The sequence below is a fragment of the Phyllopteryx taeniolatus genome, chromosome 15 (genome assembly GCF_024500385.1).
Source record: "Phyllopteryx taeniolatus isolate TA_2022b chromosome 15, UOR_Ptae_1.2, whole genome shotgun sequence".
Classification (NCBI taxonomy): domain Eukaryota; kingdom Metazoa; phylum Chordata; class Actinopteri; order Syngnathiformes; family Syngnathidae; genus Phyllopteryx; species Phyllopteryx taeniolatus.
Genome location: NC_084516.1, coordinates 9,162,637 through 9,188,861, shown reverse-complemented (window position 1 = coordinate 9,188,861; position 26,225 = coordinate 9,162,637). Strand labels below are relative to the sequence as shown.

General features: G+C 40.7%; 1 protein-coding gene and 1 long non-coding RNA gene across 4 annotated transcripts; one reads left to right on the top strand and one right to left on the bottom strand.

Moving 5' to 3' along the window:
• Positions 1–817: 817 nt before the first annotated feature.
• Positions 818–21,606, top strand: LOC133490082 (putative cytochrome P450 120). Of its 3 annotated transcripts, XM_061799662.1 has the most exons (12): positions 818–916; positions 1,542–1,715; positions 4,127–4,204; positions 4,414–4,498; positions 5,061–5,096; positions 6,099–6,238; positions 6,969–7,092; positions 7,182–7,326; positions 7,881–8,009; positions 11,902–12,029; positions 16,309–16,396; positions 18,721–21,606. In XM_061799662.1, the coding sequence occupies exons 1-12, from the start codon at positions 910–912 to the stop codon at positions 18,880–18,882; spliced, it is 1,296 nt and encodes a 431-aa protein (XP_061655646.1). In that variant the 5' UTR covers positions 818–909; the 3' UTR covers positions 18,883–21,606. The 3 variants fall into 3 exon arrangements, with proteins under 3 accessions (XP_061655646.1, XP_061655647.1, XP_061655645.1); XM_061799663.1 differs by lacking the exon at positions 818–916 and having other exon boundaries at positions 1,292–1,715; positions 7,899–8,009; XM_061799661.1 differs by lacking the exon at positions 818–916 and having other exon boundaries at positions 1,292–1,715.
• LOC133490085 (uncharacterized) lies at positions 9,537–23,726 on the bottom strand. The gene is made up of 4 exons (XR_009792106.1): positions 23,515–23,726; positions 23,316–23,439; positions 19,380–19,470; positions 9,537–12,006 (listed from the first exon to the last, which is right to left on the bottom strand). It is a non-coding gene; the product is annotated as an uncharacterized LOC133490085 (long non-coding RNA).
• Between the last annotated feature and the right edge of the window lie 2,499 nt (positions 23,727–26,225).

Genomic DNA, 26,225 nt, shown 5'->3' with positions numbered 1-26,225 from the left:
AGACACCAAGTCCCAACACGTAGAAGCACTGGGGGGCGGAGCCTGCTACAAGTTTGGACAAGAGACGGAAATAACGGAGGGGGGTGGGGGACACACGTTACATCAGGAACATATCTATCTATCTATCTATCTATCTATCTGATATATGCTCAAAATGGGGCCATTGTTATTCATATTACACTGTAATATTAGCGTAATGTAAAGTATGGCACAGGAACACTATGGCAACCAATGGCATGCATCGCTGCCAAAGGGTGTGCAACCAAATATTAAGGAGGGATGCCAATATTGCTGCACATGCTTTTTTTTTAATTGCAATATATAAGTGAAAAAAAAAACTTTGTTAAATTACTTTGGCCCTCCAATTAATAGATCCTGATGATATAAGTTTGGTACATTTCCATTTATTTCTGACATATTATACAGGTTATGCATAAAATGAAGGGTGCTAATAATAGTGAGCAGGACTGTTGCACAGTGAACTAGTGGTTGGCAGGTCTGGCTCAGAGACAGCTCAGGTCCTCCCATATTACCAAAACATGCTTCTTAGGTTAATTGAAGATTCTAAATTGTAAATAGCTGTGAATGTGAGTGTACATTTTTATTTGTCTATACTCTATGTGCCTTGCAATTGAGTGACAACCATTTCAGCGTGTACCCCACTTTTCGCCCAAAGTCAACTGATATAAGATGCAGGTCACACGTAAACCCTCTTGTGCGCTCATGAGTGGGTGTCAAATGACTGACACCTTGTAAGTCACGCCTTTTGTCTCTGATTGGTTGTTTTTCCTCAGGCGTGGTGCTTTCTTTTGTATCAAATTAGAGGCACAGGATGTGTCCAGAGACGGCTGATCTTTTGGATATGTTTCATTTTTTTCCACAGATTATAGTACTCTTTCTCTGCCGCGGATGACAGGTGAGCTCAACTAAGTTAAGTACACCTATAAAAGTTGTAATGCATTTTAGGCTCATCCTGACATTTCAAAATATTCCTTATCCAACTGTATGGGGAGAGCTTGGCCTTCAGAGAAACATTTGCGTTTTAATGAAAGCTTGTCAGTTATGCCTTGTAGATGTTGATGTAGATGTAAATTCCCTTGCCTCAATTAAAAAAAAAAAAAAGCCCCCAAAAACCCCCACTTGTCTTTAAAAATAAAATAAATTAAAAAAGTATTTTTTGTTATCATTTGTGACTCGCGTATTAAAACCTCAATATTGTAAAATGCTTGACACAAGTATATTGCGGAAGTGGTTGTGAAAGAACAACGTCATGAATTGTTCCGCTAATTTACCGAGGGCGCTTGAATGTAGCAGTCTTGCGTACAACGGTTGGCTGGCTGTTACTGGCGAGAAAATAGTGCCACTGGTAATTTGACACTCAGGTCACTGGTAAAAATGACTTTTTAACGGTGACAACTTCGAAGTTTAGAGTCGCTGGTTCGAGCGAGGGGACCTTGCCACCTCCTGCCTGAGCGGCGAAAAAAGAAAGCACCTGGGCAAGAGAGCGTTCACCGTTGTCTGCATTATGTCAAAACTACCAGGCAACGCAGGTGTGTCGCTGCTCGGGGACAAGTCGCTGGACTTCTACCGGGACCCGATGCTCTTCTGCCGGGAGAAGATGGATAAACACGGTAGCAGGGTGTTTCAAAGCCGCTTGATGAACAGACCCACCGCCTTCGTGTGCTCGGCGCAGGGGATGAAGGAGCTGCTGTGTGGTATGTGTTACCTATGCGCCACTCTAATGCAATTTAACAGGGTAGGGTTAGGGTTAATTTCGTGTATTAAAGCTTTATTACAATCTAACACGTGCTCCGGGAGTCACGTGAACTTGAAGGCGTCCGTAGTGACCTTGTGTTGTTCCTCGCCACATTTCCTATCTTGGCGTTCTCAGGTGAAAAAAAAACATGAATAATCTTCGAAGTACAATTGCACCCACATATTAGCGTGATCCGTCATGGGAGAGACTCGTGATGGTGCTGCAAGGGGAAGGGGATGTTACTGGGACTGATGGTACTCCCCATATATTGAGTCAAACTTACTCTAAAACAGGGGTGCCAAACTCATTCTTGTCTCGGGCCGCATTGTAGTTATGATTTCCCTCAGAGGGCCGTTAGAACAGTGAAATGTTTAATCACCAAATCATATTATTACCATTACTCAACAAACTGAGGGATAACTAGTTTTGAAATCAGAAGACAAGGATAATAGTTTGTTCAAGCATTGTTTAAGTTACTGTAGAAGAAGGGTTTATTATGACAATTTGGAATGTGGGTACAGATTTGAGCAAAAATCACGGAAGTTGACGAGCATGATTTGCTTTCGCGGGCCACATAAAATGATGTGGCGGGCCGCATCTGGGCCCCGGGGCCTTGAGTTTGACACCTATGCTCTAAAAAGTGTCACAAACTGAAGCACTATTATAAAGGTTTGATACAATTTGATGGACGGGGCGTGTCTGAAAAGGTTCAGGCCTGTGTCACAAAAGATGTACTTCAAACGGAAACTGGAAACAACAACTTTTTCCCCTTTGAAGTAATCCCCTTGGAGTTTAGTGCACTTCCCCAGCCTTCTCTGCCGCAACTTCATACACTCCTGGAAGGAGTCTTCTGAGATCCTCAACAGCTTGATGTCGTCCATGTCTTCAAAACGGGCCCCTTGATGACCCCTTTGTGTTTGGGAAAAGAGGAAAAAATCCCAGAGAGGCATGTTGGGTGAGTAGGGAGGTTGGTCCAGCACAGCAATGTTCTTCTCAGCCAGGAACTGTCGGATGAGGGGATTGTAGGTGCGTTATCACAATGACCCGAGTTGTCCTGTCACAACTCTTCACCTCCTCTCATACACTGAACAAAGCAAACATTGTCTCTTCATCTGACCCAAATTGAAAGGTAATACGAGTTTTACCTGTCACGTTGTAGTTGAGTTTGAAACACTGTATATCTTTTGTGGCATCAGTCGTGTAATGTTTCTGACATACATCGCTATTACAGAAGTTAGAGACATAGAGACAGATTTACATTGTCCATTAATCCATTTTTTGTACTGCTTTGTTCTCATGAGCTGGAGTTCATCCCAGCTGACTTTGGGTGCAAGGCCAGTCGAAGGCTACATATAGACAAACATCCATTTACATTCATACCTATGGACAATTCGGAGGCTTCAATTAACCTAAGAAGTATGTTCCTGGAATGTGGGAGAAAACCCATGCAAGCACGGGGAGAACATGCAAACTCCACACAGGAAGACCGGAGAACCCTGAACCTCAGAACTATGTGACAAACATGCTACCCACTCTTCCAGCGTGCTTCCCAATGTTGCGTTACTGAACTTAGAATACAGTCATTAGTAATTCCAGTTGTTCTAGGGTGCCAGTCGACCTTCAGGTTATTCAGATTCCAAACCAAATTTTCCCACCCGACGGGTATTCTGTTAAGGGCGACATGTGGATGATATCAGCAGACTTTGGGCAAGACATGGTTTCCAGTCAAATGTTTTTTAAGTAAGAGTCGTTGCATTATTGAACACGCAAGTTAAAAAATATGTCACTGTTAATATCCAAAACATGAAAACAATAAATCACTCTATTAACTTTAAAATAGGCACAATGAAAATCGTGTGACAGATGCACCTCACACATCACTTTCCATCCATTTTCTATTGCAGGTATACTGTAGTCTATCCAAGCTGACTTTGGCTAGGTGTGTACATCCTTGACCTGTCGCCAGTCAATTGCAGAGCACATGTAGACAAACAAGCGTTCACGTTCACATTCACACTTGGAAAATTAACCTCAACCTAACATGCAATGCGGGTAGAACATTCAAACTCCACGCAGGAAGGCCCCAACCTCAGAACTGCTTACCACTAGGTAACCGTACTGCCTCAATAATAATACAGTTGTTTTTAAATTAGCTCTCAGACAATGACAATCAAAAGTACTAAATTGGATTTCGTTACATTGTATGGCTGCACCGAATATAGTGTCCTGCAAGTATATATTTACATCAGCTCATAGAAAGGTCATGATGAATCAAGTCAATTAAGGTCACTGGACTTTGTCACAGTTAATTCCATAGGCGCTGGACCTTGCCTATACATGTCTGCAATAATTATTTGTGGTCCGTTTCAGAGAAGTCCAATGTGTTTCTGAAGGATCCGACTGATGTGATGACCAATATGTACGGTGACACCATTGTTACCACTAACGGTAAACATTTCTGCACACACACACACACACACACATACACAAACACTTAACTTGCATCAAGTAACAGCTCTCCATTCCCTTGAAAGCTCGAATGAGTCACTGTTTTTTTTAATGATGTAGATTTGACTTTATGACATTGTTTTATGACTATAACTGAACAACAGTGGTTTAATAAAGTCGATTGATACATAAATATTTGCATCTTTCAGGTGAAGAAGCGTGTCTTCTCCGTCTGTCTCTCACCAGCTTGTTTAGAGGAAGTTGTTTAGAATCGTCAAGTGATTACATCACCAGGTAGGTAAAGTAGTATATCTAGACCCGAACTGCAGTTTTATATTTATTGCTTTTAGAGGGTTGGAGAACAGCTGATTTGGGGTGAAAGAAAAAAAGGCCAAAGTGCATTTAGTTGTCATCCAAGTCAAAGGTTTATGGTGAAAGTCTGGTCCTGTGTCAACAAATGAGGACACTAATAATGCAGTGTGAAATGATGAATTCAGTCCATAAAAAGACAGAATTTTGCAAAATAAGACTTACGGTGAAATGAGAAGGCTTTCAAAAACAGGAACTTAATATGTAAATACTGTATGTGCAAAATGTTGCAAAATACAGTTGTATTCAAAATGTTTAAGCCCTCCTTGTCAATGATACATATCCAAAAAATACAAGCGTACTGTAGTGAGTCAAAAAAAATAAATAAAAAAAAAACTCAAACAGTTCAAACAACTAATATTACAAGCGGTCACTTTCAATCAAATTATTTTGCAAATACATGTAATTTACACATTTTGAGTGCAAGTGTATACAGGAGAAGGTATTTGATCATGTTTGAGATGCATTTTCTCCCCCTTTTTTCCAGTGTGTGTGAACAGTGTCTCAAGGATCTCGTCCACAGGTAATACATATTTGTAATTTAAAAATATACTAAATGCTGCACACCCAATCAGGGAATACAAACTATTGATTGGGCACACATAATATAGCTGAACCTGAAACAGCCCCTGATAACACTACACACACAGCCTTGCATTTAAGGCATTTGGCATTAATCACTTCACCTGCATATCTTCTTGCTTTGATGTGCACAGCTCAAGACTATCAGCTGATTAGTTTCAATGTATGGAGTTGCCTTTGCATCATGCATGTGAAATTCATTCATTCATCTTCCATTCCGCTTATCCTGACTAGGGTCGCGGGCGTGCTGGAGCCTATCCAAGCTATGTTCGGACGAGAGGCGGGGTACACCCCGAACTGGTCGCCAGCCAATCGCAGGGCACATACAAACAAACAACCATTCACACTCACATTCACACCTACGGGCAATTTAGAGGCATGTTAAATTGAAATAATAAAAGCATAATTTGGTTTCCTCCCACATCCCAAAAACATGCATGGTAGGTTAATTGAAGACTCTGAATTGTCCGTAGGTGTGAATGTGAATGTGAGTGTTAATGGTTGTTTGTTTATATGTGCCCTGCGATTGGCTGACAACCAGTTCAGGGTGTACCCCGCCTCCTGCCCGATGATAGCTGGGATAGGCTCCAGCAACCCCGCGACCCTTGTGAGGATAAGCGGCTCAGAGAATGGATGGATGGATGGAAAAGCATAATTTATGCCACTAAAAAGTCAGGATCAACGAGAATAGAGGAATTGTACATAATGGTTAGTTTGCCCCACAATCTAGTAATATAACATTGGTGTGTATTCTTCTAAGCTTTATAGACGTTTTGAATTGTGAGATCACAAAAGACAAAACAGCACCACAGATTTTAACTCATTGTACTCAATAGTGTTTATTTGTTGCCTTTGTCAGATTAGAAACGTTTTGATAATTTCATGTTACCTTTTTTAAAAAAAGAACACATTCATGACAGACATGCATGATTTCTGTGTGCAGTGGTGAGCCAAGGTGTGTGTACACTGCATTTAAGCAGCTTGGGACAGAGTTGGTTTTAGGTATTTTTCTCAACGTACATGCTGACGAGCAGCCAGAACTTTTCCAGAAAATCACACAGCTCTGCACTCAGCACTGGCATGGTAAGAACAATATTACTAGATTTGTTTTTACCACTAAACGCTGTATTGACATGGGTGACTCACTCATTTTGTTCAGTTCAAGCCATAACGTTTTTGCATCAAGCTGGGCATGCATACAAATTGAGCCTGAGTCTTAGTTGACCCACTAAATTTTGATTCAATGCATTATATTCCAAGTCTTTTCTGTGCTGTTGTTCAGGGGGGAAATGAAAAACACTCTACTACAGCCAGCAGAATGCATTGTGGTGAAATAAGATTGTTACTTTTTCTATTTCTATTTACATACAGATTATTTTGCATAATTGTAGAAATAAACACATAATTGTGCTGTTTTTGGAGTCATTTCCTACTTCTTTCCGTATGTATGGGACAGTGGAGCCCTAGTACAGTTTACTGTATGTGTGTAAACTTTTTTTAATTGGGCTGAATTCTGCCAACAAGTGTGATGTGACCAAGAAAAGGCAATAGAGTATAATCCTGTTAATCCACAAGGCTAAAGTGTGACTTCAGTTTGATCATGAATCACATAGATTTTCTGTCTGTGGCGTTTAAAGAAAAACTATATTTGAAAAATAACTCAGCTCAACAGAATTACTGTCTTTAAAAATTGTATTCGCCTGCTGACATATTTAGTCCATCACTTTCGTTGGCCATGAATTTATGGTATTGCGAAATTTACATCCTATTTAATGTCGATTACAAAAAACTTACAAGATGTTTGCTCCTGCAGGTCTCATCTCTGCTCCAGTAAATGTAAAGGTCCCTTTGTGGTCATCTGGTTTTTCCATGGCCTTGGAGGCCAGAGACCAGCTGATGGAAATCATCAAAGAGAAACTGGAGAATGACGCAGAGGGGTGTGTGGGACGCATCAAAAACAAGTCAAGACAAGTGACTTTTGCCTGAATGTTGCTCGTCATAGTTGCTCTCACCTCTCCGTCTTTAGTTTTGTGGGCTCCCTGAGGTCTCTGCCGCTGCCCGGCTCGGGCTGTGCTTCCCAGCATCTCCTTCTGTTCATCTCAGCCCTCATCCCCAAAGCTCTGGCATCACTACTCACCTCGTTCACTGTGGCTCTCAGTGGAAAAGAACAGGTACTAGAGATGGAGATAGTGTGCATAGTTTCCAAAAGGTTGATCATGCTATGCTTAGGGCTTACAATTTGTGCATGTTGTTATTTTTGTTTTTGTTTTTTTAGCTATTTAAGTACAGTATTTAAAATTCTATCATGAAGACTGTTTCTGCCAATCGGTAGTTTGATTCAGTTTAATAAGTTACACAATTTTTGGTGTTTTCATTTTGTGAAGGGTATCAACTACAGGGTATCAACTACACAGTGTCTATTGAGTAGTCAACAGATAATTTGGTCTTGGGTGCAGGATGGAATGGGGGGGAAAAAAAAAAAGCCATGAACAGCCACATATCAAGAAGAACGAATACACAATTCTGGATGTCTGTCATTGTTATTCGTTGTTTAGTGTATCATTCTTGCACTGTGTTGCAGTGCTACAAGGTCAGGCTATTAAGTCAGCTATTGCCATTTTCTTATGCACCCCACAGTGGAAATCCAAGCCACAGCCAAATGGTCTTTGTAAAGTGCTGACACAAAAACACCTTTATTTAAATTCCTCTTTCCAAATACTACCAGAAACCGTCACTCTTTCAGGAGGAAACCCGTCGACGAGCGTTGATGGATGCTGATTATCTGCAAGGAGTCTTGCTGGAAGTTCAGAGACTCTGGCCTCCTTTCATTGGTGGACGCAGGATAGCAGAAAAGGTAGGACTCACCCAGTTACTGACTCTTATTAGGGAAATATTGTTTTTTAAATGTATTTTAAGGTAGGGAAAATAGGAGTGCCTCCTGTTTGCAAAACTATTGGGGAATTGGATGGATTGGATTAGATCTGCGTGTCCCAATCAACCAGCACTAATATTTTCATGTCATCGAGCCTGGACACATGGTCGGTCTGAACAGGTTGCTGAAAAAAACATGTCAGACATCTAATCTGTGCTAGGTTGTGTGTTGGTTATTTTAGGGAACAAATGTGTGTAAATGTGTAAAACACAAGCTCTTAATTTCCAGTCAATTAATTAATTCCAACCCTGTAACATTTTAATATATGAACCATGAACAATCCCTTTAGGGGATTGGCCTAGTAGGTGACAGCAAGGTGCTCTGACTACTACACGGATCAGTGGGAGGTAGCGTTTGCTACATGTTCAATGAACACCTGAGAGCATCTGAGTTCTGTATAAGAAAGGGCATCTAGTGTAAAAACTGTACCAAACCAGTAAGTCGCTGTTGTGACCCCTGGTGGGACAAGCCGAAAGTTGCAAAAACTTTGAAGACCCTTATGTAATGCTGATAATTAAACTAGGCAGCTCACAAAATGATTTTGATAGTTGTATTATTCCAAACTTGAAAGGTGGGCAGGGAGTCTTGTAGACAAGCAATTAAAAAGTATGTTTCCCATAATATGTACCAATTATTTATCCGGCAAGGTGGCCGACTGGTTAAGAGCGTCTACCTCACGGTTCTGGGGACTGGGATTCAAATCCCGGCCCCACCTGTGTGGAGTTTGCATGTTCTCCCCGTGCCTGCGTGGGTTTTCTCCGGGCACTCTGGTTTCCTCCCACATCCCAAAAACATGCATGGTAGGTTAATTGACAACTCTAAATTGCCCATAGGTGTGAATGTGAGTGCGAATGGTTGTTTGTTGGTCTGTGCCCTGCGATTGGCTGGCAACCAGTTCAGGGTGTACCCCGCCTCCTGCCCGATGATAGCTGGGATAGGCTCCAGCACGCCCGCGACCCTAGTGAGGAGAAGCGGCTCAGAAAATGGATGGATGGCTCCAGCACTCCCGCGACCCTTGTGCGGATAAGCGGCTCGGAAGATGGATGGATGGATGAATTATTTATCCTCCTTACAGTGTTGTTGCATTACTTTCCTGTAGATGGCGACCTACTGCAGTAAATGCAGTAGCAAGTCTCTTCACCTACAAGAGCTGACAAAATATGAGGGGGAGTACTTGTAATAATATCCATCCATCCATTTTCTGTACCGCTTATCCTCACGAGGGTCGCGGGCATGCTGGACCTTATCCCAGCTATCTTCGGGCGAGAAGCGGGGTACACCCTGAACTGGTCGCCAGCCAATCGCAGGGCAATGTAGAGTCTTCAATCAACCAACCATGCATGTTTTTGGGATGTGGGAGGAAACTGGAGTACCCCGAGAAAACCCGCACAGGCATGGGGAGAACATGTAAACTCCACGCAGGCGAGGCCGGGATTTGAACCCCGGTCCTCAGAACTATGAGGCAGATGTGCCAACCAGTCGCCCACCGTGCCGCCTTGTAATAATAATTAAAATGTGAAAAAAAGCAAAGAAGGAAGAGTACTCGTACTAGTAATTTAAAATAACTTATAGTACATTTGATCAATAGCACTGTGTTAGCTTTTAGTTTGTCCACATTTATGTTTTGGGATTTTATTTAGGTAATATACAGGAATGTTGCACGGCTACTTTTTTAAAAACTGTGAAGGCTTGATTAGTTAATACTTAGTTTATATTGTTTTGTTAAGTGATTCACTGTTTGGATAGATGTATTTTATTGTAAGTCAATGTACAGTATAGTGGATCTTCTAAGGTCCAAGTTATGACCAACCTGTGATTTGTTCGGATTTGAAATTAATGCAAATAGAAATAACCCATTTTATGGTGGTCATACACTTATCACTACTGTAATGTTCATACACGTGTATACATACATTAAACACTGCTAATTTCAAGATGTAAACACAATAAAAGCTATGATGACATTTGCAGTAAAAAGGTGGGATTTAAAAAGTTAATGTCACATAAGCATAAATTAACCAGTGTATAGTAAAACATAAAAGCAATTTAACATTCTACCTATAAAAAAGTGACCACATGTATGGTGATGCTGAATTCAGCTTACTTTACTTAAGTCACACAATATGCTGGCATCTTGTGTAATGAAATGCATGATGTGTGGTTCAAGCAATCGAGTTATTTTGTGACTTTGGAAGGTGTAGTTTTCCTGAAAATCTATTTCTTTTCTCTCTGTAACCTCAGCCTGTATTGTATATTGTTCTATAATGTGCATACTGCATAGGTACATTATTATATTCTATATGCTAATTGACATTAGCACTCAGCCGGCATAATTCTATAAAGAGATTGCATTTTAGTCGAAGTCACTTGGCATCATCTCCTGTACATGCACCAGCTGTATTTTGATTTTGGCGACCTCATCAAGCGGGTTTACGCAACAGTACAATCCGAGGCATTGATCCATCCTTGTGATTGATCGGGCACGCTCCCCTGGATGGAAGTCAGAGCGGTTGCTGGTGGGGCTGATGTGCGCTAGTGATGCTGTGAAGCCGAGTGGAAAGTCATTTGTCACTTCTAGGAAAGGCTTCAGTACTCTTTGATTGCTGGCAACCTCCGTGGAACACGGACTCGTGACGTAAGGGGTTTGGGTTCATTTTGGAGAGAGGAGGAAATTGCACAAGTATGTACTACATGTTATCAAGCTTTAGGAAACTTTAAGCCAATCACACTAACGCAGAATGGATTTTTTGCTGGGTCCTAAAAAAAAAAGACAGAATTTGTGTTAAAGGATTTACAGTTGAGTTTGGCCTTTTCTTTTAACGTGCAACGAAATCCACTTCACATCTTTTCATACTGTAGGTTGCTATATCAAAAATGTATTAATCACCACAGTGATGCTTTAGGGAGTTGAGGATTAAATACATTTAAAAAAAACACAACCATTAAATTTGTTAGCTACAGTAACTGGCAATTCATAATTTATAACAATCAAGTCCTCTCACTACAGTACCTCGGGGAAGTGTCTCATAAACTCATAAACGCACCAGGAGTGAAATGATGAGCTTGTGTCATGTGTGAGCGCAGGGTGGCTAAGTAACAATTAGTATTCACTATCACGTGGAAAAAGTAGAAGCACCGTCAGCTGGAACTAAAATATGCGACAGTTTATACAAACTTGAAAGAATATGTGTGTGGAGAGAAAGTGAGTGAACTCCACAAGGGCAGTCATGTCACAGCGAGAACAAGGAGAAAGAAAGAGATTTGTAGGCGATTTTCCACTCCAGCAGAGAGCTGCTGGGGTAGAAATGAGAAAGGGGCTATAAGAAAAAAAGAACAGTGATTATGTTGGGTGGCAGTCCATTAGTGAAGCGACTAATGGATGCTGTGAAAAGGTGAATATGGAGGCCAACAAACCGGGTGAGGGGACTTTTTGCCTCAGGGTGACTCTTCAATAGAGCCCAGTGGGGAAAAAAAGGCCTCAGGAAAGTTTGTTGAAAAATGGGAGTTCAATTGTATTAAAACATCTCTCATTCCTGTTATAGAATTTGACGTGTGTCAACTGCATTTTCTCTTTTCGTGTTATGTTATTAAAGACAATCCTGAACCTGATCAGATGAATATATTAGTCCGATCAGATAAATGTGGACTTGTCTAATCATGTGCTCTTGGATATCAATTAGAAATATGAAGTATCACCTTTACAGTATACGATATTCAACATAGTATATTTGATTTATACAGCCATCTTATGTTTCTTCTATAAATGATAAAGCCAAATGTCACTTTCAGTGTGATTGTGCGTGTGTGTGTGCAGGACACTACCCTTGCAGGTTTTCATGTCCCAAAGGGATATGGTGCAATCTATATCAGTCATGCCATCCACCGGGACCCGCAGGTGTTTGAGCAGCCTGACAGCTTCCTGCCAGAGAGATGGAGCGGAAGGTTAGTATTAGTAGTAGTAGTAATAGTTTGGTCTAATAGACTACATTCGTATTTTGGTCTAATAGACTACATTAGTATTTTATTACAAGGCACATGCGGGCATTGAAGCCGGGAATATATGTGAATAAGGTTCAAATGGTTATTTGAATCCCTAAAGCTATTTTTTTGCAAGTGACAAATGAAAGTGGGGCCCATTATGATTTGTGTTTCTCATAGGCCACTCTACATGGTTAAATAAGGTAACCAGCACAATCAGTATGATTCATTGCAGTTCTTTAAAACAACTATAATAATTGTTAAATTTATGCCTCTCTGGCAGTAATCAAAGCTTTGTGGTTGTTCCATGTTCAATGTCTTAAACTGACTGCAAGCAATCTTTTTAAAAGCCATTTAAACTACATTGTTTCCAAGGGAACCAATGCAGATAGATTAACATCGCCTGAGCACACAAATCTGACCCAGTCATCATCTGTGCAGACAGACCGACTTAAATTAGATTGCCACACAATAATGCACTCGCATGCTGAACAAACCAAGACACACAAGGAGACAGTGGCATCCATCTGAACCTGATCTGCTTCGTTTAGCCCTTCAGTCTCTCCGTCTACAGTGCTTCCATTCATTCTCTGCCACCATTCACCTGTTTATTTTCATTCATACTCCTTCATTCAGCCGCAGCGAAGGGGCAAAAGCTATGAATGTGTCTATGCTGGAACCTGCTGCCATGGTAGCAGATCACCTGACGGTGTCCTCCAATAGGGATGCCCCAGTGTGTGTGTGTGTGTGTGTGTGTCTGTGTCTGTGTGTGTGTGCTCACAGGGTGGGGGAGAAGCCGTTTTCTCATTTTCTCTCCCATAATGCCTTGTGGAATGGGATGGGATACAGAAAAATGAGTCAGAGCAGATCTTGTCCCATTTTTTTCCCTTTTGTGAGCACGGCTTAGAATGAAAATAGGGTAATTCCTGTAAAATGTCCTCCACTAATTTGGGATTTCCCTTATCTGTTAATAAAGCCCCATTTAACAGTCCCATCCTAATGTGAATATTCCAAGATCCAAACCATTTTTGTTTAGACAATTCATCATGATCTTTTTAAGGTTTTATATTTAATGTAATTATTTGTAATTGTGAGGTATTAATGCAAACCAAAATTTAAGTTAATTTCATATTTTGAATATACATATTTTTCAATAATAGCTTCTTCCACAGGAAGGAAAAACGGAATGAATACAGCTGCCATAGTAACTGGCCACTTCGTGCCAGCTTTTACCAATGGGGATTTCCCCGTGTTCAGTGTGTATTATGCTAGAAAATGTATCCTTTTTGCATTATTATTTTGTCAACGTCTGAGACACCTGTGATTGATGATGGATGATGGTTGTGAGTGCTAAGAGATTCATGTCTGGTGACGCTATTCATCACATCATATACTTTAAAGGCCATCAAAAGCAAGACTGAACGAAACTATCACACAATTGGACATCAAGGCCCCTGCAATGAACAAATTCTGCCTTTGCAAGATGATGATTCGCAATAACAGAGAGATATTCATATTCATTCACTCAAAACAGCATGACTGATGTAGTTATCCTCCCATTGTTCTTGCGGTCTAGTTTGCTCTCCTCCTCCCACTGTGCACTGTCTCTGCTTGTCCATCTGTCAGTCGTCCTGGGAGACTGTTTGCCTGTCTGCCCTGATAGTTGCCAGGCTCCTTTTCTTGCCACCTGCCTGTTTGCTTGAATGACTGCAGTCGTCTTACATAACAAGCCCACCTACTATAACTAACCCAATCCGCATTTTGTGTTTAGTAAGATGGATGTGCATATTGTGTGTCCATGTATGCATCATCAGCTTGTGGATATGTGCTTTTCCAGTCTCAAGCAAATAGTAGAGTCACTGCATAATCGTCCTATCAGGCGGACGGTCACACAGACTGTGGACGTAGATACACGAGTTGGAAATGCTGCCATACGCAGATAAGAAATCAAGCTACTCCAGCTGGTAATCTACTTTAGATCTTAGAACAGGAAGTTTACTCTAAACAGGTAGTGACATGTCTCCCTTTAATTTAAAGAGGATATTAAAAAGAACACCTCATATACATAAAGTGGATATAAAAAGTCTGCTCACCTCTGTTCAAATGCTAGCTTTTTGTGATATATATATAAAAAAAAGACGCCAAAACTTTTTCCACCATTACTGTGACCTAAAACTTGTACTAAACAATGGATTTTCTTTTTTTTTTTTTTTCTTTGAGAGGGGAAGTGGAAATAAACAACTGAAATATGTGTTGTGTTTACGCCAAACATGCCTTTTGGAATGATGGACAATAAGTTCACCTTCGGTTTCAGCATAACATGTTTTCTCACGTGTTTGGTGAGATTTTGATCTCGTCCGATGAAACCAAGGTTGAACTTTTTGTCCATAAAAATTTCCAAAGGTATGTTTGGTGCAGGCGGCATAGTGACCGACTAGTTAGCACATCTGCCTCACAGTTCGAAGTACCGGGGTTCGAATCCCGGCCGCGCCTGTGTGGCGTTTGCATGTTCTCCCCGTGCCTACGTGGGTTTTCTCCGGGTACTCCGGTTTCCTCCCACATCCCAAAAGCATGCGTGGTAGGTTAATTGAAGACTCTAAATTGCCCATAGGTATGAATGTGAGTGCGATTGGTTGTTTGTTTGTGTGCCCTGTGATTGGCTGGCGACCAGTTCAGGGTGTGGCCCACCTCTCGCCCGGAGATGGCTGGGATGGGCTCTAGCACGCCCGCGACCCTAGTGAGGATAAGTGGAGCGGAAAATGAATGAATGAATGAACGCAACACTACTCACCAAAAGAACATCATACCGACAACAAACCATATGGTGGCATCATTATTCTTTGGGACTGTTTTGCTTCAGCCGGAACTGGGGCCTTAGACTTAAGGTGGTAGAATTCATGAACAGTTTTAAATACCAGTCAATGTAAGCACAAAACCTTCAGGCTTCTACAAGAAATATATTTTATAATATATATAATTATTTTTACGGTCCCTTCTCAAAAAGATGTTTTTTTTCTTCAATTGAGGTTATAATTTGCATTAATAGGGGAAAAAGATTTAAAATGATTTATCTTGGTCTCATTTTTTTATATCACACAAACCTGGAGTTTGAAAAGAGGTCTGTGGAATTTTTTAATAAATTGCATATAAAAACAATATACTATATAATATGAATATCTTTACCAATACTGATGGATTGGGTTTTAGCATGTTAAATACTGTAAATGAAAGGTGAAGAATGTCAAAGTGACCCTTGCATCCTTTAATTTTGGACAACCCTGACACTCCTGCCTGGCCCGCTAGTTTTGTCCTAGTTCAACCCACAGATTTTTGATGGCTCTCAAGTTCCACCAAGCATGTCAAATAATGCCTTAGTTTATGGACCTTGCACAGTCATGCTATTGTTCATATATTGTACACTTGTCAGTGTTAAGGTTATTTATAATTTACAATAGAATAGGTGTCTCTCAGACTCTAAATTGCCCGTAGGCATGACTGTGAGTGCGAATGGTTGTTTGTTTCTATGTGCCCTGGGATTGGCTGGCAACCAGTTCAGGGTGTACCCCGCCTCCTGCCCGATGACAGCTGGGATAGGCTCCAGCACGCCCGCGACCCTAGTGAGGAGAAGCGGCTCAGAAAATGGATGGATGGATGGATAGGCGTCTCTCTATCACTTCCTACCCTTTCGGCATGTGTGATCGTTTCTTCTCAGGCTCTCAGAATTGTTGGCTACGCATGCTGCTGCTTCATGATCAGCCTTCTGGTGCATTAAACTATTATTGAGGGTTGCAGCAATGAACACTCACGCCGTCTCACACACATACAGGACCCACTAATACTTCCTGTTTTCCTTTAATCAGAGCTCAGGTTTCAGGATGCATTAGTAGCGTTCGGGGTGGGGGGTGTGGTCTGCATCAGCACGTTGTTGACAAACCTGCTGTTCACGGCTGTTCATTTTAAATGTATCTTTACAAAAATGTTGCAGTATAAAGTTGTATTTCAGATGTGGTACCCAATATGGTTATGGTATCTGATGAGTCTTTGTCCAGTCATACTTGAAACATCACATTATGTATGCGATACAGTAATCATTTTGTTACGAACGGTCTCACAGCATGAAGCGATCATTGTTCTGCCCATTGCCATGAACACAATTCTGACGTGGGCACTCGTGTCTCGAAAACCATTGAATTCTTTGTCCTTTAACCCTCTCTGAGCATATTCTGCATGTTTTTTTCCATAGGAATGCAGACCACAAGCACTTCCTTTGTTCCTTTGGCAGTGGATCTCGAAACTGCATTGGTATTAAACTTACGAATGTCTTCCTTAAGGTGAGCAAGAACCAAAAATACACCAAATTCCGTTTCTTAATTTGATTATGTGGACTGAAAAACAAATTGACGTTTTATTGTAAGGCTCATGTGAAGCCAAGAATGATTTACCGTTTAGTTAATGGGACTGATGAAATTGTGTGTTGTGTGTGTGTGTCATCAATATCAGACGGCAAGCCTGAATTCCCAGGTGTAGAATTTCCTGTTGAAATCACCAACCAATCCCAAAGGTAGCATTCACCATAGCCACAGTGACTACATACTCAGGAGATACAGCAACATGGACACAATATTACGCAAACATGTACTGTATATCTATTGGAAGACACCTGAATCAGACAGGTGTTTAACAGAAGAACCACATATAGAGATTTGCCCTCCGTGTGGTGGGGCTATTTCACTTTATAGCCATAAGACCAGGAAACTCGAGGTTGATAACATAATGTGTTATTTGAGAAAAATTTTATCAGAGCTGAATTGTATTACGGTATTGGTACAGTTCAAGCAATACACTTTAAAAAGTACTTAAGCTTAACTACCAAGTAGTACTTAAAACCAAATGTTTATGCTTGCTGTTACGTACATTTAACTTAGTACTTGCACTCTTCCATCTATACTTACCTTCAACTGTTTGTACGAAATACTAACATAGTGATATAGTACTTGCACTCAAATACTAGTGTTTAATCATCAGGACTTTTTAGCCCCTAAAAATGGAAGAGGTGCTGTATCTACTGAAACTTAGGTGCTTACACTTCACTACTTGTGCATACTTAATTTGCACAACTTGGTGAACCAACTATTATGTATGCTCAATTAACCAAATTTATACTTACATAAAACTGTTCTACGACCACATTCCAATACTTGTGGCAATGCAATTGCCATTTTTGCTTTCTAACAAAAGCATTCGTAAATATTATATGATTGGAAAGGTTCTGGGAGTCAACTCCTTTTATTGCCTTTTAGTGTTCTCTTTACTAGTTGCAATGAGACCTCTGGGATGCAGCAGTATGGCTAAAGTCAAGCAGGCAAGCTCCAAAGAATGAAGTCATAAAAGAATACTTTTCTTTCATTTAGAATGGTGTTTATATAAATATATATTTCCTCCCACATCCCCAAAACATGCGTGGTAGGTTAATTGAAGACTCTAAATTGCCCGTAGGTGCGAATGGTTGTTTGTTTATATGTGCCCTGCGATTGGGTGGCGACCAGTTCAGGGTGTACCTCGCCTCCCGCCCGAAGATAGCTGGGATAGGCTCCAGCATGCCTGCAACCCTGGTGAGGATAAGCAGTACAGAAAATGGATGGATGGATGGAGATATAAATATATATTTTAACATCTTAACAAATTTAACTTAACCCCACACATGAGGAGGGGGAAAAAACTGAACTGTTAGCTTTCTCTGGTAACTGCTGTTGCACACGCTTGTCCTTGTCATTTTAATTGTGGTTGAACAGGTTTAAAACTTAAGATTGTCAACCCTGACCATTTTCCAAGCAGATTGGGAAGGAAAAATCACTCTTAGCACACCCTACACCACAGGATAATAGTTTATGATAATCTTTGAGACATCCTTTGCTTATTGTAATTCCAAGCGGGCATTCTCAAATTTGGCCAGATTGTTTGATATGTGTGTACTCCGTTTAAGCTAGTGTCCCACTAATGCAGCACTTGTTTCTCACTGTTATGTTGTGGCTATAAAACAGACACACACACACACACAGAGGCGCGTGCGCGCAAGGGCGTGACCAGTATGAAAAGTAGACCGCAGGGATCTAGGTCATGGATGTGACTCATCGCCTTCCCCCATCCACCTCCCTCATCCTCATCTTCCATTCCATCACTTCTTTCGCCCCCTTCGTCTTCCCCTGGCATGTCCATCCTGCCCCTCCCCCTCTATCGGGATAATCTTCATTCATAAATCAGAGGGTGGTGGCCCAACTGTGTATGTCTGTACATTGTGGCATCTTGGTGATGTGGTTGAATATTAGCCAGTAGGGAATAGTGGCTTTGATATCAGCAGCCATGATACACAGCATGCACTTTGTGCAAAGAATAAAACTAGATCAAGTGGGTTCTTGTGATGTGGAGCGTAGACATGACATCATTATGAAAAAGGGAACATACATTGGAGAAAAGTCCTGTCAGAAAATGTGTTGAAATGCATTTCTATCTTAAGAATTGAGGAGATGTTCCCGGCGTGGTGGAGGCTCAACCTGCACCAAGTGCTCAAGACACAGCTTGGAATATTTTTGCGCAGGCAGAAAAGCAGATAAGATATGTGAACAAACCTAACGTGTTGTTGTGTGTTTTGGTGTAGGAAGCATGCACGTTCCTCTTAACGCACTATGACTGGTGTCTGGACCCGCCATCACAAAACCTGGACTACAAATGGCTGCCTGTGTCTCGGCCCGCGAACCCCCCCACTGTCTCCTACACTCGAATGGACGCAGCCAGAACTGAGGGGAACAACACCACATAGAGAAAAAAACATACAGAACTGGGTAGTAAAAACTCAAATGCACAATAGGGGACGAAAGCAAACCCAAAGAGCTTTCCCCTGCTGCTCATTGCACATGAAGCATCATGGGAAAGACTGTTTTTGCTCGCTGTGATCCTCTGAATGGTGTGCAATAAGATAAATACATTGTTGACTATATCACTATTTAATAACAAGGTTACAAAAATAAACAGAACTATAGTTGCCGCCATGAGATTGTCACCATAGCTTTTGTGGAACACAATTCCCTGTTACACCTATCCTTTTGCAGTAGTGTAGTAGTGCATTAAAACACACACACATTGAGGGTAAGCCCTCAGATTCCATCAGTGACTGCAAAAGTGTCTCCCCAATAGCCCCTCCTTTTCTCCACGCTTCACCACCTACCAACCAGCGCTGCTTAGCAACAGTTCGTCATACCGACACTGACTTGCTTCCTTTTAGTATGCTCACACACACACACACACACACACACTAACCTGGTTATTTTTTAAATGATTCAGGTGGCTTGTCTTGTGAATCACATGTTAAAGATGCCAGAATGTGTTTCACAGTTCCAAAAGAAATGACCTGGAAGAAAAAAACAGATTATTTTCAGCTCATGAATCATCGCCCTAGTGAGATCAACGCTCATTTGATATCTCATACGGACAATTAGCAAACGATTTACTCTGCACGCAGCACTTCCATGTTTGGGGTCAGGAGGTATGCTAACTTCCGGTTGCCAGGCAAACGTATAGTGATAAATATGACAGCATAAACTATTCAATGTATACTCGCTGTCTGCTGGAATTACATAAAGTTACAGTGTAGGACGTACAGGTATTACCTTTATAAATGCTACAGTTATCCCAAGTGTCAACGACACAATCAAAGGATCCTTATCTAATTTATCGAGTCAATCGCAGTTTCAGAGTACATGCAGGTCCGTGTGGACTTAGACTTGCACGGCTTTATCTGTGAGACACTCAACTCAACTTTCTTTACAGAGCACTTCCACTTTGAAAAACAACTACACCTGTAACAGCGCTGTACATAAACGATTCAACCTAGAATTGCCTTTATTGTAATTGTTTGGTACAGATACAACAAAATTGGGTTTATGCAAACAAAACTCAAACAATTATTTAAAAAAATATTAAGCATATAAAACTAGCAGGATCACTCTTGTCATGGCTCAAGAGTTTCTTGAACTATTGCGTATGTATACCTATAACACAACCCCACGTTATCACACATTTTAAAGAATAAGGTTATGTTTCCATCAGCTGGCGTTCCAATAGCTTGAAAAATATAGACACAGGAAACTCATAGACTCCGAACCTTTCCACCGGAAATGCTTAGTGTTGTTGTGTATATGGTCCATCAGTTAGGAATTAAGAATCAGGAATTAACGTTCATTTTTTGGGTCTTGTTACATGTCTTTCACCCACAAAATCTAGCACTGTCAAAGGTCATGTCCTACAAGATGTTTCGTAATTATATAATGTGGGATTATTTTTGTATTGATTTTTTTATTTTTTTTTTGTATTGTGTTTAGTTATTTAAATATCACTGAATTTGTCAAGTTGTTTTTATTTGGGATTTGGATCCTTAAATATATTCCACTGTTGTTCTATTAGCATAGATAAAAAATTAAAGCATGGTAAAATTAGTAGTACAAAAGTAGTGGTAAATTAGTTAAATGTATCAAGATTTTTTTTCACTGGAAGAATGGAAATTAACAGCAATATTAAACATTTTACATGCTCAGATATATGATTTTGTCTTGCGCTTTGCCACTTAACAGACCATACTGTGCTTTGCATGAACACATGCACACACTGAATCATATTACTACAGACGTGAACACTTCACATATACACACGGACACGTCCTTGCAGACGACGCACATCACACTGCATCTGGCTTGTTAAGAGTAGGATGACTCACTGCCCTTCATCCTCCAGCAACATCTCCCAACAGTAATTAAGGACAACAGGCCACAACCACTCTTCCTCCTGCCTCCTTCCTTTTTATGATGCCTTTTTCCTTTGTTTCTTTTATTCCGCTGGATCAATTTAAAAGAGGGTGAGCACAATGGCAGACAAAACATTCAACACGCTGTCATAAGTGTTGGAAAGGAAACGTCACTGCATTCTCAGTAAAGTTTTGACTTGTGTGAATCATAGCCATTGATGTAAAAAAAACTTTTTTTGCAGTTTGAAAAGTGTGTGAATTTACAATGAAGTGTGAATGGTTATTATTTCTTTAACAATACAAATCCATCTGACTGAATAATTTGCTAATTTGATGGAGAAATAAAACATTGAATGTGCATGAATGTAGACACAAAACGTGATTTCCATTTGTTTGTACTTTCTTTCCTACTATGAAACTATGTTTGTTTTTATAGCACAATACTTTTTTTTAGGAAAACGTAGTAGTACAGTATAATTATTATTTATATACACTTAAGTGTGCTTTTTATCACACCTGTAAGATTGAATATATTTTTTAAACTCTATCTTTCTAGAAAACTGACAATTTCTGATTTAAAACGATTTACAAATAGATTTGTAAAATAATAGCCAACTACAATATTTACTTTACCTAGTTAATGTGAGTTTTGCTTCTGAACCTCAGCACGCAGCGTGGGCACATCCAGGCAGTTAGATGTTTCCTTCATCTTCACACACAATTATAAGCTGCCATCTGTGATCTTTGTTTTTAATATAGTTCATGTAGCACATAGTATTAAACGTTCTGTTTTCTTCAGAAACTCTTCTTGGATTTATTGAATATAGCTCAATAAACCTTACCACCACGTGTCGCACATCGGTGGTTGTGACATAAATTTTTGAGCGACAAAAGAAAAATCACCATAATCTTTAAATTCATAATTACATTTGAAAATCCAAAAACCTAAAATAAAAACTAGTTGGAAAATAAAGTATTGTTGCAATGGTGGTCCCAGCATGTCTTGCACTTAACCCAAAATCCTCAAGGCATGTGATCAACATCGGCATTCATTCGTTTGTACAAATCCTTATTTACGTGTGAGCCTGCTTGTGACCAGCATACAATACAATCAATGCAACTTTGCAAAGAATGTGGCGAGCAGAGGTGGTTTAAGTCATATTTAACTTGCACGTGCATGAATTACAGCAACACAGTGCAACTCATTGAAAAGCAAGCGGAAGCTCAAGTTTTCGTTTGTGTGCACATAATCATGCATTCACACATTCATTCATTAAATACATTACTGTGAATAGTTGAAAGTTATTTCCATGTACTGTGTTAAACATTAACATTGTCCAAAAGGTATGAATTACCACTAAATTGACATTTTTGTGCAATAACGGCAAGTTTAAAAGACAGGAATTTAAAGTCTATTTTGTGCCAGCTTGGGACATCGAGTTCTTCTGGTACTTGGCAACACACAAACACACACCCATAGATATGTATGCTGATATAAACGTGTGGTGTCCAGGAACAAGGACGAGGAAAGTCAACAGGAGGTAGGACAGTGGCTCTAGAAGGCACAACAAAGCCCAACGTCCATTTTAATGATGGAAGCTAATTAGCACATGGGCTTTCCGTCCCACCTTAAACACAACAGGAAGTAAAGTGTGCAACATTTGTGTTGTGTGCGTACCTGCGAAGACGTAGTAAGTGTACATTTGTATACGGTCAGTGCTCTAAAAACACATACACTCGGGATGTCCCAATCACATTTTTTTGCACCCGAGTCCGAGTATTGGATTTTAAATATCTGCCGATACCGAGTCTCAATCCGATACATATAACTACAAAAACTCAACTTTTAATATTTAATAGAACAACCAAAAAATAAATTAGTAACAAGTAAAATAATAATAATACAATTAAAACACAATATATTTAGCAAGTAAAAATATTTATGGTAATCCTAATTGACCTAAAACAGGAAAATTTCAGTCTGATTTCATGTCAGATGGAGGAAAATGCAAGTGCCCACTTTGGCCTCTTGAGGGCAGTGTGTTGTGATTCCTGCATGGAGCTACACGTTTGCAGTAAAAGAAAGAAAATAGAAGAAGGTAACGATAAAGCATTAATTTAACTTGTTCACAGGCTAGGAAGAATATATGCCTGTGAGTATTATACGTATTACCTTTTTGTATGTGTAAGTACGGAGTTAGTGTATAAATATTCTTTATTTGAAGGTAAATAAAGAACTGTCTGCATTTCACTTTCAGTCACTGATATTATACATGTAATAACGATACCCCGAGAAGTAACATTGTTTAATATAAAACGAAGCTACTAGTTTGGCAAGATCTTTTTACCTTTTGATTATTTTGTCACTTTGTGACATTTAAAATGTCAGAAATCTTTTTCACCCGAACTTGAGCAGCTGAAAATCACGTGATAAGATCGGGACATCCTTAACGTACACAGGTAATTCACTGCGCAGGCGCTCTCTACACTCCGGAACGTCCTGAAACTCGTTGTTGGAGTGTGCCGTTCGGTTATGCAGTGCCACACTGGGAGTGCCGGAGTGCACTCCTGCAGCTCCGACTGAGAAGACAGAGCGGCCGTAGCGTCAGGCAGGACAAGATGTTTACAGGCACAACTGATGGCGGACGCACTTACGTATCCCTGCCAATGGTCAAACGCTCATTCATACATTCATAGAAAATGGAGCGTGCTCTGCCTCTCTGAACACTGCACTCTCAGCTAGTGTTGTTTAGTTCGCGAACGTGTCGTTCAGAAGAACAAATCTTTTTTAGTGAACGAACTGAACTGAATCAGTTTATGAAATTATTCGTTCTTTTAGCTTGGTCGCCGCCGTGAGGCAAGCGAGTCTGCTGGGAGCGGAAACGGAACTGCTGAAGCGTTCTGTCACTCACCTTTGAATCTTCGGCGAATGACCAATGAGCAGCCAGCGTGCAGGCGGGGGGGGGGGGGGGGGGGGGACTTCATTAAACGTATTGCCATGTGATTTGTAATTTGCCAGAGTTGTCATTCAGTTTGGCGAATGACCAATGAGCAGCCAGCGTCAGGCAGCGCCATGCAGGCGGGGGAGGGATTAAGTGAATTGAGTGATTCGTTCAGTGAATTTGTGTACTGAGGATCCGCTAAAGAGGATTTTTGGATGGCTCGTGGGAATGAGTAATAGTTACCTTAATATGCATGTGTTTTTTTTCTTCGATGAAATACAGTAGAAGGTTATCCTGGCGGCGGCATGGTGGATGACTGGTTAGAGCGCCTGCCTCACAGTTCTGATGACCTGGGTTCAATCCACGGCCCCGCCTGTGTGGAGTTTGCATGTTCACCCCGTGCCTGCGTGGGTTTTCTCCGGGCACTCCGGTTTCCTCCCACATCCCAAAAACATGCATGGTAGGTTAATTGGAGACTCAAAATTGTCCGGTGTGAATGTGAGTGCGGATGGATGGTTGTTTGTTTGTATGTGCCCTGCGATTGGCTTGCAACCAGTTCAGGGTGTACCCCGCCTCCTGCCCAAAGATAGCTTTGATAGGCTCCAGCACTCCCGCGACCCTTGTGAGGATAACAGCTCAGAAAATGGATGGATGGTTATCCTGGCTTGCTGGAGCCTAGCCCGAGAGCCGGGGTACACCCTGGACTGGTCGCCAGCTAATCGCAGGGCATATAGACAAACAATCGTTCGCACTCACATTCACATACGGGCAATTTAGCATCTTCATTTAACCTACAATAAACAATGAATACATAAACTATTCATGAATGACATTAACTTCATCACTTACTATTGAGAAGGTGGATAACACAAAGCATTTTTGTCATCCACACTATCAGGCTTATTCTATAGATGCCTCAGACCATTTGTCTTTATAGCAATTGAAGCCATGAAACAACTCTAAACCCCCTGAAAAGGCTTGCAAGCACAGACTCCTCAGTGCTTACTTACTAGCAAGTGTGTGTGTGTGTCCTCAGACAGGGAGGAAGGAAACATCATTCGTCACTGAGGTGCCATCAAGTTTTGTTTAATTGTCTCATTTATCTTCCTGTGCTGCACAACCACACTCTCCTGCATTGCTCTACTAGGCCTACTGCGGTTAGATCTTGACATTCATTTGACTGTCAAACTGCCTTCTCACCTTCATTAATTTACAAGGTAAAAATAGATCTGATTATGTACACGTGTTGTCCATTACCGGATGATGCCATCTCAAGAGGCTTTAGGGATTCAAATACATTTTAAATATACAGTAGTGCCTTGACTGAAGAGTTTAATTTGTTTCGAAACCATATTCATAACCTAAAGCACTCGTTTCTCAAATCATCTTTCCCCACTCAAATGAATGGAAATGCCACTATCTATTTCAGCCCCCCTATAAAACAGCCCCAAAAGTGTTTGTTTTTATTGAGAAAAATGGCACTATACAGTACTGTATTTTGTAAAAACGATAGCTGGGATAGGCTCCAGCACGCCCGGGACTGAGAAGCGGCTCAGAAAATGGATGCATGGATGTAATAATAACAAAATGAAATAGTGTTAAGAATTAAACAGTTTGTGCATCATGATTTCATGCATTCATTGTGTGACACCTTCTAGTGCTTGTGCCTTGGCCACTAGGAGGCAATATCGTACATATATATATATGCACAAAAAGAGGGTCACAACTTCTCAGTAAGCTGCAGTAATATTGGTCGTTTTTGGCAGAGGATAGACGATATGTCTGTGAGTATTGTTATATTGTCTGTCTGCATGTAGTGATCTGTTGCTTAAAGGATTATTACACCGCAACATTGATGCTAGGTCCGTAGCCCGACGATGGCGTTTTATATTGTGTGTTAGAATTAAGCTAGTGGACTTTTGTCAGAGAAAGTTATGTGGTGTTTGGTAAATACATAAAGTGTAATTGTCTTTGTTTTATGTTTAGATTTCCTGTAAACTGCAACTAGGAGTGACAATAAACAACTTGAAGCAATTGTTAACTAGCTAGTGATCTGCTGCTTGTTATAAAGTTTGCTACTGCCATCCTTTCACACTGCCAGCTCATGCCGCTCCAGTGATGTCTGCTCACGGAGCGGATGAGAAGATGAGAGGTCAGTGCAGGAAGAAAGATGAAGACGGTGGGGCAAAAGTTACTCAAGGAAAGACCTGGTATGTATGTTAGCATCTTGAGATCTGGCCTATAGGCTGTCATGAAAAGATCATCCGTTGAATCAGTGCTCCTACAACCCATTGTTAACTTAGCCTACAGTAAATCTGTGCTGTTTTGTGTGCTTACAGGTAATATTGCACATCATTTTAAGTGTGGAACTGGATCACATCATACCCTTCTTATGTAACTGAATATAAAATATAATAGTTAATG